The sequence below is a fragment of the Aspergillus affinis genome, assembly GCF_023601865.1.
Source record: "Aspergillus affinis strain CMG 70 chromosome Unknown NODE_133_length_96891_cov_85_351106, whole genome shotgun sequence".
In the NCBI taxonomy this organism is placed as follows: Eukaryota; Fungi; Ascomycota; class Eurotiomycetes; order Eurotiales; family Aspergillaceae; genus Aspergillus; species Aspergillus affinis.
The window spans coordinates 46,778-61,219 of NW_026515914.1; the positions used below are offsets into that span (position 1 = coordinate 46,778).

Consider the following 14,442-nt stretch of genomic DNA (forward strand, 5'->3'; position numbering starts at 1 on the left):
GCAAATTGAATAAATTCAATTAGAGAATTGGAGAATCCGGGAAATGTACACTGAGTACGGAGTAGCAGCTGTGAGCAGCGATGGTCGTTCCACTTACTACTACCGTGTACCAAAATTTAGTCCAGACGAATGGTTAGGCCTCAGTCAGTTGGCTGCCCCTCCACTAAATATTTTCACCCTTGATTCAAATAATTGATTCAATGGTTTGTTAGTTTCATCCCTACCGAGAGGTACTAGAGATACTCCGCCATCCATCCTCAAGCTTCGATGAGTGAATAACTAATGCGCCCGTGTGAGTTAATCATAAACTTAATCCCACAGATTCATCTCCCATCCCTTACACCGCATATCAAGCCTCCCCCCAACTAGACATGCGTGTGCCTTGGTTGTCATTTTGCCCGTTCAAGACTTCTTCGGGACCATGACGCCTACGGTCAACCCCTTGCGAACCATCTTGTTTCGAATGCCACGATGCATTGCTTTGTATTATTGTGAGGCTCAGACCAGATATTATTGACATGTCAAAACTATCTGCCTATTCGTATAATGCTGGCTGGATAGACATGCTCTACGAACCGAACGAATTCTCGACGTTGGTTTTTCTTGCGGAGCCAATGTACATACTCCGTAATCCCAATAAACCGGGCTTCTACTCCAATATACTTTCGTCGTTGCAAATTCGCGACAAGCTCCAGTCGTGATAGTTCTATGACTTTATCAGGCACACAAATTTCACCCCAGCATGCATCATCACGAGTGGTCTAGACTATACCCTGAGAACCTCGTAGAAAACCAGGCCGAACCAGATTCCAAATTGCATCCCAGCTTGCAGAAGAGATCACATCCAAACATAAGCCCGCTGCTATCTGTCATTCGGCATAATGCAAGGTCCTTTGGTCCGAGGCTTTGGTGGAAGCAGATGTCAAACGGAGCAGAAGCATTCATTGTGACAGACATGCGCACGGTGTTTTGCAACCACGCCAACGTTGCTATTCGATGTAATGGGGTCGAATTTTATCCTAGATCGCCAGCGACCTTCGGCAAGGAGCCCTCTAACGTCATCATGACAACCCATGAGATTTTGATCTCACGAAGTAAGGAACGATCGAGACTAGAATTCTCTATATGAGCGACCATCTCACAATGATGCAGTACAGCAGATACTGACAAGTAGTTATGATGTCTGCTCGAGAGTTCCTTGGGTTCGCTGTTCTGTTTACCTCGATGTCAGGCCTGCATCCGAACGACGTTATGCAAGGTTTGCTTCTATATTTGGTTGTACTCATAAGGCAGAGTACTACTTGGGTATAAACACAGTCTGGCTCTTGCACAAATGGCCCCTCCCCCTACATACATCTTGACATGTACATGTTGTAGTTCTCGTACAATCTGAATTTTCTTTTTGATAACCAGATGTTGAACACATTTTACTTGATAACAACGATATAATGATTATTTTTTGTTGGTCTCCCTAGCACTCTTAGAGAATAAGATATATTGTTCAAATTTGACAATCGCCTTTAGCCACCATTTTTATCCAGCTCATCAAACTAGTGCCTGTAGTGTGGAAATTGAACGATTACTTATGCTATAAGGAAACTAAAGTCCAAATGTTCTCCTTTACATCTACTTGGGATTACGTATCCCTCGAAACGTGACCGGAAGGTGTCTATCGAATTAGGCGTGCTCGACCTTAAGGCCACGGAGGGACTTAAACCCGTCTGATCAATCAAGAGCAAGAGCGAAAGAGGGGAAAGGAAAGGAACCGGCATGTATTCAAGCCGTAGACCTGCCTTGTTTTCACATGGTTAGCACGACTGAAATCCCACCAGCCAGAAGTCACTACCTAGGAAAGGTGATACCCGTACTGACTAGAAGTATGTGCTTAGTATTAGGGAAGATGTGACTGGGCGATGAGATTGGAACAAGAGAAAGCGAACCATCGATTTGACTTTCGTAGTCACGCCTTGGACAAGGGCAGGGCTGGCACGCTTCCAAGAAGAGGATTTACTGAGGGGTACGTCTGCGGGGCACAGGAGAGGGAGCCTGCATATGTAGGCTTATGCATGACCATCAACCTGGTCATGATCGAAATCGGGGACCATCACGGGCTGGATTGGCCAAAAATACTCATCTCTAGTGCAATCCCTCGTCTTTCCGTTCTTCTGGCAGGTGGGGGATTACCCTGCGATTTCCAGAAACAACACGGAAATAGGAGGGGAATATGTTGAGGATTATTCAAGGTGATCGGATCATCGTGCGACTGAGACTGCCATGTCAGGTGGTACATGCGCAGGGCCCCTTAAAAAACACGAATGGCAATGGCGAAACGCCAGTCTATAATGGCTCACTGAGAATGAGAGTAAGTAGAACAATGCGGGAACCTTTTCCAGTCGCCTCCTGCTGAGGCGTGGCTACCCTGCAGCGACTGCAGGGCAGGCCCGTTTCCCAGTGACATGGACAGGTACATACATACTGTACCTATATCTAGGTACCTACCTAGTGATCCTGAGGAAATTCCTCGTGACCCTCCTTTTTGAACTCCCTGTCACTCATGACAGCTCGTTAGAAAGGTACAGTACCTGAACCGTAACACACGATACACCAAGTATCCATCAATACCTACGTACAGTACATTGGATGTACTGTAGGTATAGTCCATACTGTATGTATAGTACATGAGTACCGTACATACGCGTGGCTAGTCACGGGCTAGGCTAAGCGCCCATTTTCCCGACATCGGGCCAAGCGGATCTAATCTAAACGTCTCATCCTCCCACTTGCAGTTAACGCCCAAGACATTTGCTTGGGCCCGTGGGGCTTGCTTTTAGCCTGGGAGGGTGGCCTGAGCAAGGTGCGCCATGAGTGGTATACCGTCATTTGTTCCTGTCTGCAGACATGGAGGGAAGGCTGGAAGCGTAGTAGCGGTGGAACCTTCGTGGCGTGTTTCGGCTACGAAGATAACTCGACCTTTCGTAGAGGGTGCTTCCAGCGGTGCATGATCGGTAGGGTCGTTTATTCTTTTCTTCGGAGTCTATCGAAGAAGCTTTAACATTTAGGAACAAGCAGAAGGTGGACAAGCTAAACCAGACTACTCCAAAGGTATCTGTATTAGGTATGTATGTATGTATGTACCATGTCACCCTATTATGGTGTATGTACTACCACCTCCCCCTCTTTATTCCATTCCGTCTTTTTTCCTTCCCTTTTCTACTTTTTTCTATTCTTTTCCCCCCCCCCCCCCCCCCCCCCCTTTTCTTTTCTTAAATTTCTTCAGCATTAAATATTAATCAATCAGTTGGTGGAACCGAGGACGACTATCCTACGCCATTCCCGGCCCGCTGTCAGAAGAACCACCGCCTGTTTCTGGTTTGCCTAGAGAAACCGTCTTGCTGGGTCCGCTTTCTTGAAGTTAACCTGACGAATTTTTTTTTTTTTTTTTTTTTTTTTTTTTTTTTGAACCGTGTCGGCCCAGTTCCAGTTTCCTGGCTGCATAACCAGAAAGCTATTGTCCCTGTTTTGTTTATACCCCATCGACTAGTACATATAAAGTACCCTCCCCTCGCCCGCAGCTGCGTTGGGATCAATTTTTTTTAACTCCCCTTCCCCTCACAGGCTGCATCTTTCCCCAATTTTCTTCTACACTCAACTTCCCTCTTCTTTTAATCCCTTTCTCCCATAATCACATACCAGATACTATTCAATGGAGCCTGTGGAACGGAAGCCCGAGGCCGGCTTCCCCGTCTATCGCAACATGCCCTCCACGCAGCAGCAAGCTTCTGGAGAGCTACCCCGCTTGAAGGCCACGCCGCATGACGAGCTTCACGACCTTCTTTGCGTCGGATTCGGTCCCGCCTCCCTGGCAATCGGCATTGCGCTCAACGATGCTTTGGACCCGTGCTTGAACAAGTCTGCTCCGTCTGACTGGCAACCCAAGGTCTGCTTCCTCGAGCGACAGAAACAATTCGCGTGGCACTCCGGTATGCTCGTTCCGGGCTCTAGGATGCAGATCTCGTTTATCAAGGATTTGGCCACCCTCCGCGATCCTCGCAGTAGCTTCACCTTCCTCAACTACCTCCACCAGAAGGACCGTCTGATCCATTTCACCAACCTGAGCACATTCCTTCCCGCTCGGTTGGAATTCGAAGACTACATGCGCTGGTGTGCGAACCGATTCTCCGACGTCGTGAGCTACGGAGAGGAGGTGGTCGAGGTGGTTCCTGGCAAAACCGACCCCAACAGCTCGGTTGTCGACTTCTTCACGGTGAAGTCGCGGAACGTGGAGACCGGTGCCATCACGTCGAGAAGCGCTCGTAAGGTGGTTGTGGCCATTGGAGGCACCGCCAAGATTCCTCCGGGTCTGCCCCAGGACCCCCGAATCATGCATTCCTCCAAGTACTGCACTACCTTGCCCTCTCTGCTGAACGATGACCGCCAGGCGTACAACATCGCGGTCCTGGGAAGTGGCCAGAGTGCCGCCGAGATCTTCCACGACCTTCAGAAGCGGTACCCCAAGTCGAGGACCATGCTGATCATGAGAGACTCGGCCATGCGTCCCAGCGATGATTCTCCTTTGTAAGTCGAACCCTACCTCAGCCCAGTTTTTGTATATCATCGCTAATATAGGTTACAGTGTCAACGAGATCTTCAACCCCGAGCGAGTCGATAAATTCTACCACCTTTCGCCCGCCGAACGTCAGCGCGCCCTTGCCGCCGATAAGGCCACCAACTACAGCGTTGTCCGGCTCGAGCTGATCGAGGAGATTTACAATGAGATGTACCTTCAGCGAGTTAAGAACCCCGACGAGACGCAATGGCAGCACCGCATTTTGCCCAACCGCAAGGTTACGCGAGTCGAACACTACGGACCCAAGAGCCGGATGCGCCTTCACCTGAAGTCCGCCAAGGACGAGACGGAGAGTGCGGTGAGCGAAGGCAAAGAAACGCTGGAGGTCGACGCCCTCATGGTGGCAACGGGATATTTCCGCAACGCGCACGAGCAGCTCCTGCACAATGTGCAACACCTGCGCCCTGTGGGCCAGGAGGGGTGGAACCCGAGCCGGGATTATCGGGTCTACCTAGACCCTAGCAAGGTTGCCGAGCAGGCCGGGATCTGGCTGCAAGGCTCCAACGAGAAAACGCATGGCTTGAGTGACAGTCTTCTGTCGGTTCTGGCCGCTCGGGGCGGAGAGATGGTGAGCTCGATCTTTGGAAGTCAGCTTGCGGATGGGGTGATGCCGGACACGCCCAAGTTCCGCGCTATGCTCTAATTGAAAAACTATAAAGGGAAAAGGAGGAAAAGCAAAAGGGAGAAAAAAAAAAGGCATTGGTCCAGATCCGCTTCTTTTAGGCGAATATGGCGCTAAAGGAATAATTCCCTGGCAGCGGATGAGCCAGCAAACCGAAATGGACAGTGAGCACGGTGAATGGGGAGACACCGATGAACCCCACCGGGGGGGGGGGGGTTGCCAAAAATCTACTGATATATTCAAGTTGCCTGTTGAACATTAAAGAGACATGTCATATTATACTTCATACCACTATTTACGCGCTGATTTTTTATTTATTTCTTTTGGAGATATGTTGATAGAGGAAGATACAAATGTTTTGAACAATTTCACCGCTAGTCAAAAGAGTTCTACGAGAGCTTGAGTCCGAGGGAGGGGAAAGGCTCCATTCTTTTCTGGGAAAAATTTCTAACATGCGAGGCTAGTCGAGTGCCTGAGTGGTGGACTGGCTATTTAGTTAGGTTGCGTCGCAAACCTACCAAGAGACCCGCTGATGTCAAGCGAATAATGTTACCGCGTCAGACTCGCACACACACACACACACACACACACTGACATCATCGAGAAATCAGATGGAAGATCAAAATTGGTAGAAGACGGCCCGGCCAGTTCATTGTGAAGGGAAAGTCGACTCGGAAATCAAACCAAATGTCAAGAATTCTAGGGGAAATTCTTTAGATGAATCCTGTGCGGTGCAGGAACTAAAGATGCGGTTGGTTCCTGATAATCTGATCAGATAAAAATTTCTTCTGTTATCTGATGGCGCCATCCCACAATCCGTCAATTGGCATTGGGACCAAGACCGAGGCGTGGCTGGCGCGCTACTTTCTTTTCTTTTTTTTCCTTTCCTTTTCTTTTTTTCTCTACCCTCTTCTCCATTCTCATCCAGAATCCTTCGGCCATTCAACCATGCTGAAAGACTCATTGTGTCCACCAGAGCATCCACTGCCAAGGACAGCAAAACGAGGGAAGGGAAAGGACAGGGCCCACTGCTACCTCATTACGGGATGTCCATGTATACCGTATGTACTCCGTATCGGTGTACGGACTGTGAGCTTTTTATTTTATTTAATTTTTTTCTATTAGTATCAATTCCTTTTGAAATGAATTGATCTGCAGGGATTCCCTTTGCCTTGTGAAAGCTGTGGCTCCGATTATCGTAAGGTAATGGATGAAATATGGATGGCATGCAATAATCCTCTTACAGCTTGCATTCTCCTGTCAAACTAATGCAATGCAGGGTCTGGTCTGGCCTCGCCTAGTCTCTCTCTTTCGTCCCCTGAGTTCAATTCTTTTTTTCTTAGCCTTCGCCAGTACTCCGTATTCTCGGTGTCCGAGGTATTTTCTCGGAACTTAGGCCAGCAAGTCCTTTCCATGTCAGGAACCGAAGCGTTTAGCTGCTTGATTAGGTAACTGATTGATTAATGATTGATTGATAATGGTCAACCGATCCCCACTTCGGCCTGCTCTCTGCTTTCTGCTCTGCTCGAAATTCGCTCCCTTCCATCCCCGGTAGCTTCCAGCACCCACAAAAACCCAGGAATCCAACCCGCTGCTTGCATCATCGGTCCTCTGGTTCGGGCCAATGCAATGCACGGAGAGAGAGTCGTTGACGGGGTAGTCCGGTCTCTGGTAAATTTTCCCTTCCCTCCTTCGTCTCTTTCCCACCCGGCTTTCCCTACCCCCCTTCGGCCTTCACGAATGTGCTAAACTATTTACTACCTGCTACCCTCGGAATTACTGATTCGTCTTCCCGAGTTCTCGAGCTGTCCCCATCATGCCACTTCATGCCACGCTTTCTGGTGTCGGAGTATTTCCCCCGTTTTGGGTTCATTCTGACGACGATCCCATTTTCTGTATGCGACAGCTCGCGCAGCTCACAATATCTGGTCCGATCGGGTCCAGAACCCATGAGTTGACTGGTCTCGCGACTCATTCATGGAGTCCTTCTCCAGGCGGAAAAGACAGCGAGCATCAGGCCTCTTCACCCGAGCGGATTTGCTCCGTCCCATTTAATTTTATATTTCCGCAATGATGGACACCAAAAGGCAAGACAAGACAATACTCTCTACAGGCTCACGATCTAGTATGGTTGATCTACACTTATTTGGTCTAATATTAATTTGTTTTTCCCTTTTCCTTCAACCCTTGCAAGCTTCCTGCAGTGGCGGTTCTATGCGACCTAGCGTCTATACCTACACACAGGGGAAAACCTGTCGATGTACCCCGTATTCATTGATTGTTTTTCTTCTTCTCAGCTTCATTAGTCCATTTCCTTCGATTCCATTAACATCTAATTGTCTTCAAGAGAAAGCACCCAGACAGACCGAAGTGGAAGGAGTCGAGATCGTCTGTCTGACAGTAACAGACAGAACTTTCCGTCAGGTACCTAACACCGAGCAAGTTCCAACAGGGATCTTCTTGTATTTTTTCTGGCGCTAGTGTCAAAGGCATTTTCGTGCCTTTTCCTAAATTGTAAGGAGACAATTACCATTAAGAAAAAAATCAAAAACTGAAAATGGAAATGAAAATTTATAGGCGGAGCTTACGGCGTACATACAAAATAGATTAGATGCAGCGACTAACTACGGTGTAGAAAACAGAAACAAACACAAGAATTAACTGCATCTAAAACAGCTAAAAGAGAGACACCGGGAGTGAGAGTGCCCTGGTTCCTCAGAAACATAAACGGATCTGATAAAAATTATCTTCACCACAACCCCCAAGAAAAAAAAGACAGAAAAAAAAAAGAAAAGAAAAAAACCCACCTGTACATCCTTCCGAGATAAGATCCTAGCGCGGCATTTGACTTTTGGGCTAATTAAGGCGCTCGAAATTTGCGAGATCGGATGTTTCGTCCCCGTCTTGGATCGTATAAGTAAATGTCTTGTACGGTACGGTATCGTGGATGTGTCGCTAGGTATGAGTGTATGTATGGTATGTAATGAGCAGGTATGGTATCTGTATCTTTCTTGCTGGATATTTCCATAGATACATACGTAAGTCCCAGGCTGTCGCTTCCCAGTTAGAGTGAAATACTAGGTACAATTCCTTTCCCTTTCGGTCCCTACCACCCAGGTATCTCTCAAAGGTACAGGTAAGGTACTTTCCGGTCATGTCTACTGATCCTACTGGTTGAACTGCTCTTAATTCCCCACCTTTGAGTAACAGATGGAAGATTTCCTAGGGCTTTGGGGCAATATCCGAGTGATAGGGTACTCCGTAGAGATCGATTCATATTCAAGATCTACAATTATACAAAACAAAGACGAAAGTAAGAAAAAATTTCGTAAATACAACCATCAGGGGCCATCTAATCCAATCGGCCATGCGCATGTCTATACAGAGGCTCCTCTGATATTCATTTCGTTAATATCGCTCCGAGAAACCAAACCCTCTCCCCTCACCCGCCCATTTCGGTCCCCGGCGTGGAAGAGGTCACATCGTGAGATTAAATTAAGCGTATCATCAGATCATCTTCAAACCATCTGCTCGGGTTCCTCTCCGGCTAGGCTACGGTACCGACCACCGGTATGCATCCGCAACGGAGCCTCGTACATCTGATTATAGTTGACCACTTCACCACCGAGCATTGCAGAACCGGATTCGCGCTTGCCAAAGTAAGGCGCCGGGTCACACCAGAAGTCGCGGCAGTTGGTAACAAAGCCTCGCGAAAAGGGGTTTTTGGGGCGCTGTGAGTGGCGGCCATCCCGCAGGCCATCCCGTGCGGTAGCGAAGAAAGTATCGACACCCAGGAGAGAGGACCACTGCTGCAAGCACCCATGTCGTCGCGGCCGTTGAAGAGCCCCCGGCGCCAAGGCTGGGTTCGGGCCTTGACCCGCAGACGAAAGGCCAGCGGCATCTAGTGAAGTAGTCCCAGCGGTCAGTGCGGACGCGAAAGCTCGCGAACTTGAATGACTTCTGTCAATTGAATGGCCTCGCATATTCTCGTATGTTGTCTGGTTTCGAGAAACCTGAACCAGTTGAACGGCGCAAAGCATAGTAACCCAGACCAGCTGAATACTTATCCACAAATCGAGAACAAGGGTGAACGTGTCACGGACCACGAGATCGCACAGCGCGTCATTGATTATATTGCACTTGGGTCCAGCCGGTGCTGGTAGGGCGTTGATATCTATTCCCACCCTTGCGTTAGCGATGGCCAATATGGTTATGCCTGAGAAGGGCAATGAGCACTCACAGATGAAAGTTAGCTGCAAGAACAGTATAATGCCAACTTCAAGACACACGATGTATAGAACAAAATGTCGGAGATTGTTCGCGCCAACACAGTTATCGATCCAAGGGCAATGGCTATAAAGAATTAGTTATATAACGCCGACTGTGCCTTGAAACTGAATTCTCACTGATCATGCTTCGTAACGCAGCGCCCACAACGCTTACAATGCTTGCTCCGGAGAGGTTTCCGGACCATGCAAGACACACAAAAGTTCTCTTCGTCGAACTTCCACTGCTCAAAGAGCTCGCCAATGACTGCTCTTTGTTGGTTCCTGCTTCCGAGTTTGGGGACAAAACCAGGATCTTCGATCATGGCGTAGAGATAAAAGTAGGTCGTCAAGGAGTAGAATACGACAAAAAAGGCGTTAAAGAACGGGGCGGTGGAATATGTGGCTACAAGCCAGGCCTGTAAGCTTCGACTAGTCTAACAAGAGAATTATTTCGGGTTCAATGGGACATACCTGGCAGTACATAGAGGACATATCGGACACCAACCCAGAACAAAGAGCCTGCGAATACGCCAGATAAATATGGCTAAATGACAAAATTAGCAACAGTATAAGGCAATGACGCAGATTTAAGCATACCGTTTTTTGAAGGATCCTGTATTCCGAAACACTTCGACTCGCAGCCTTCTGCGCCGCCCATTGTAGACCAAAGACGGTAACCAGCATGATCGGGATAGCAGCATACACGGCCATGTTGCTGAGAATCCATAGAGCCACGAAGACCATTAAGAATGGCCAAAAGAAGAAGAACTTCGACATGATGTTTTTGTTCCGTACCCATGAATTCAATCCCATGGGGATGACCTTCATGTTCCCATCTAGGTCGAAGCCACATTCATCCAGAGCGCGATACCATATCCTCGTTGTATTCATCTCGCTGGCCACCGTTGCCGGACTCTTGCCATCTTGTGTCTTCGTGAACCTATCGGCACCATACTCTAGAATCTTCATGACACAGGGCATGGAGCCCTTGACCAGTGCCCAGTGAAGAGGAGTCAGGCCACCGTCGTCGACCGCGTTCGCATTAGCGCCCCAGCGCAAGAACAAATCGACACATGCCGGGAATCCTTTGTAAGCTGCCCACATCAGTCCCGTATGACCCTGTTGGTCAACCACGTCCACCGGTATTTCTTGCTGGAGTAACAAGACAAGCAAGAACGCATTGCCATCGATGGTTGCCAAATGCAAAATGTTGTACCCTTGCACATCGGTGAGCAGAGGGTCGGCGCCACGTTGGAGAAGAAGGTGAACAATATAGTAGTGACACCGCTGCGCCGCCCACATGGCGGGTGTAGCCACCGATTCTCCTCCTTTGGCATTCACGTCGGCGCCGGAGTCCAGCAAGAACTTGCACATCGCGTACTGGTTGTTGATCGCCGCCCACTGAATTTAGTAGCAAAACATCATGTCAGTCAGAGAATCCACAATTCTGCCAGTGATATCGGAACAGACGTACGTGTAAAGGGGTGATGCCTTCATCATCCTGGTGGTTGGCAGTGAATTTCTTCTCCTCGAAGAGTCGTCGCATAGCCGGGATCTCGCCTATTCGGGCAATCTGCATGATATCTTCTCCTAGGGGAATTGAGCCCTTGACAGTCGCACGATCTGGTTTCATGTTTTTGAGTTCGACGCTGGCATCCTCTCGGGCAACTTTCGGAGGAGCTGTGGTGCTTTTTCCGTTGGGAGCGGACGGTGAGCTGGAACTGAGGCCGGCGGAACTGCTGCCGCTTTGAGATTCCGTGGAAGAAGTCCCGGAAGGCATCTTGTGTATGTCGCAACCTCGGTGGACTGTTCCGTATGAGGCGTGGCTTGTCCGGGCCTGGGATAAGCAGGAGAAAAGGGTGACGGCGGATGTGAGTACGGGGAAAACGGTCGGCGGTGACTATTATTTCTCTCCACAGGACCTAAAGAAGCATTGCGGAGTCAACACTACACAGTCCACGGAATTGATCAAATCCTGAAATCCAACACCAGCTCTGGTGTTGATCAAACCCGAAGGAATCAAGGAAGAATCCAAATCTCGGGTCAAGGAAGGAAGGAGACAAGTAAGAAAAAGGAAGGTTGTTCGGGCAGCGTGGTTGACCTTTTTTTTTCTTTTTCTTTTTTTTTGCTCGGCGTAACTCTCGTGACGGGCGCTAAAAGAAGACAGGCAGTATACGGGCTGATCCTACCCGTTGCGCCTCAGGATCTGTCACTCTGAAGAATTGGATTGGAGACCAACAAAGATCCTTGCGTGATGATGTGGCTTTGGGCTATGTTGGAAGGGCTGACATTTGACGTGCAAATAACTACGATAGCTAAAAAGCAAGACGAGGAGTGGAGGATTACTCAGCCGCATTCTAATGGGGTTGATTAGTTTAGGCAGCCGTGTTGTCGTCCTCCCGGGCCTCTTCTCTCCTTACTCTGAAGAAATTTTAATGCACTAATCGTCGTTCAAACAATGGAACATTGGGATTGTTCCGAAGCCAATAATTAACGGAATGGTGGAGGAGACCACTTCCCAAAAGTTGACAATTCCCTGGATCACACGAGAGGGAAGGAAACAAGTAAAGACTGGACATTTGGATACTCTCACATTCAAGTTATCAGACTCTGATAAAAAGACCAACAAAGCCTAGAATGCCAAACAAAAAGAGAGAGACAGAGAAGAAGGCAGAAGGAGGAGGGAAGGAGGGAAAAGACTTGGATTGCTTAGCCCTCAGAATCATGGCAAATATCCTTGTTTTGATCAAGAATTGCGGCTTGGCTGAAGAGCATATGAGCATCCACTCGCAAGTCAAAGTCAGCGAGAAAACAGAAGCTAATCTCCAGCTTGGAGAGCTCACGCTCCGTTACCCCACCGACTTTAGCCACCCGGCTATGGGGATAACTGAGATCTTCCAAAGTTTTCATCGCTACGCCGAGTCCTGCAAGTACTAGGCGGTGCATGTTTTTTGGACTAACCAAGATGACTCTTTCGACGCTGGCCATGCGGGTGATGTACATGCTTGTGGCCAGGTAGACCGCGGTCGACATGGGACAGTAGCGATGAAGGCGTAATAAGTAGTCTCTGAGAGAGATCGGCGGCTCTCGTTTGGAGAGAAAGCGGTTGGACAGTATGCTTTGTTGAAAGAAATCGTGGTGACCTTCTTGCTCGTCTCTCGTCGGGGAGCAATGTAGCTCGGTTGCGCTATTCGAGGCCGGCGTCAAGGAGGCACCGTCGACCCAAGTTTTCCATGTTGAGTGAGGCCCGGCACCCATCGGCCAATCATCTGAACAGTCCGTGGCCGCCATAGAGAGCATCTCAACACTGGTGCATAATATTTCTAATGCGGCAGCCGCTGACAATTGGTTGATATCAACGGCCTGGTTGTTTTCGGGGATCACGAATTCGCTGGACGCGCTCTCCACCACTTCATGTCCGGCATGCTGGCTACTCATTGTGGCAAGCTGTAGATGATTGATTGAACGAGAGAAGCGGTCCGCAAAGAGGTTTGGACCTACATATGAGTATCGAGCTCCCAGCTAATGGTCGCATGGTGGGACCAAGCCCCGCGCGCAGAAGGGTTAATATATCGAGTCGATTCAAGTGTGGCGTGCAGTGAATGGAAGAGGCAAGAGGAATACTTGAGAGTAATCGAGTGGCCTTAATTGATCCTCGAGGGGCGAGATGATCGTTGTGGGCCAATTTTCTCCAGCTTTACCGGCGGAGATAGGAGTAGGTACATCTATGTAAGTATGGTACCACTTAAGGTACCTACAAGGGGACATCGGACATTTATTGGGCCGACTTCCTGCCCAAGCCACTTCCTGGTTCCTGTCCGGTACGGTACTTTACCCATTTACCCTTAGGAAGTGGACTCAGTACCTCTTCCATTTTCGCCTTGCGGCTTCATTTTAACAAAAATCACACATAATCACACGTTGTCTGTAGTCGACTCCAAAGACGCCTCGCAATAAGATTTTCAACGCCAACGCCAACCATATCGCCGAGTTCCCTTATCATCACTCACTATCCCGTCGCTGATCTCAGATCCACGCAAGCGTTCAGACCGACGATTCCATGGTCGCCATGCAGTGTATGATTTGAGATCGCGCGTAAATCGTTCTCGCGCTTGTCGTCTTCGGGCCTCCGCGAGGATACGCTGACCTGCTTCTTCCACATGACGGTTGCCATCCTGGATAATCCTTGGTCGCGGGCGGTTTGTCTCAAGGGAGATAGATGGCCTCGGGGCAACATCTCTCGATCTTTCGTATCGTGGAGTGCGGGTCACGATGTAAGGGCGCCCCGTTAAAAATTCACCCTCGGGGCTTGTACTTCTGGTGACGTTCCGATACCTGCCGGGCAAGGAATGTTCTTGACGCGGCTGCATTGGAGTGCGGGGATACTGATGGCCTTTGCGGACGTCCTCCTCGTAGTCGAGAGTGTTGGCAAAGCGGACCTGTCGGTCGCCTTTTCTCCTCCCCTGCTCTGTGTCGCGGCTGATATGGGGTTCATTGTGAACTTCCACTACGCGATCCGGGGCCTGGGGCTCCTTGCGTCTTTGAGGTACACGCTCAACGACCGGAGTTCGTTCTCTTGGTGGGCGTGGCGCCTGTGATCGTTGTGGCGGCCGGGCTTCGCGGGACGGCGAATCCGCGTGGTCTTGTTCTCTGCTTCTCGGTGATGGACCCGCCATTCTTTGCGGTGAAATTGAACGCAAGCGTGGGGAAGGTGGCCCATGGGCTTCATGTCGTGACCGCATCGAGTCATCTCTCCGAGCATCTATTGTGACAGAGGGATCGAGCGTTGTCCTGTGATCTCGTGGCCCGTATATTTCTTGCACTCTAACAGACTCTGAAGAGGCCCTGAGAAACGGAAAGCGTAGCTTGAGTGGGCGACTCCGGGCTAACGGAACCCTTCTTGCAGATTGAGGTTCCGGACGACT

At 49.3% G+C, this 14,442-nt stretch overlaps 3 protein-coding genes across 3 annotated transcripts; 1 reads left to right on the top strand and 2 right to left on the bottom strand.

Moving 5' to 3' along the window:
• Positions 1–3,703: 3,703 nt before the first annotated feature.
• KD926_001661 (L-ornithine N5-oxygenase sida) lies at positions 3,704–5,270 on the top strand (the record flags this gene model as incomplete). Its single annotated transcript, XM_053105232.1, has 2 exons — positions 3,704–4,575; positions 4,634–5,270. The coding sequence occupies 2 exons, from the start codon at positions 3,704–3,706 to the stop codon at positions 5,268–5,270; spliced, it is 1,509 nt and encodes a 502-aa protein (XP_052951568.1).
• A 3,497-nt stretch (positions 5,271–8,767) lies between these two features.
• Positions 8,768–11,297, bottom strand: KD926_001662 (ankyrin repeat domain-containing DHHC palmitoyltransferase family protein; the record flags this gene model as incomplete). Its single annotated transcript, XM_053105234.1, has 5 exons — positions 8,768–9,423; positions 9,693–9,920; positions 9,989–10,061; positions 10,115–10,918; positions 10,992–11,297. The coding sequence occupies 5 exons, from the start codon at positions 11,295–11,297 to the stop codon at positions 8,768–8,770; spliced, it is 2,067 nt and encodes a 688-aa protein (XP_052951569.1).
• A 929-nt stretch (positions 11,298–12,226) lies between these two features.
• On the bottom strand, positions 12,227–14,193 carry KD926_001663 (putative cyclin-dependent protein kinase complex component; the record flags this gene model as incomplete). The annotated part of the gene is made up of 2 exons (XM_053105235.1): positions 12,227–13,014; positions 13,497–14,193. The coding sequence occupies 2 exons, from the start codon at positions 14,191–14,193 to the stop codon at positions 12,227–12,229; spliced, it is 1,485 nt and encodes a 494-aa protein (XP_052951570.1).
• Between the last annotated feature and the right edge of the window lie 249 nt (positions 14,194–14,442).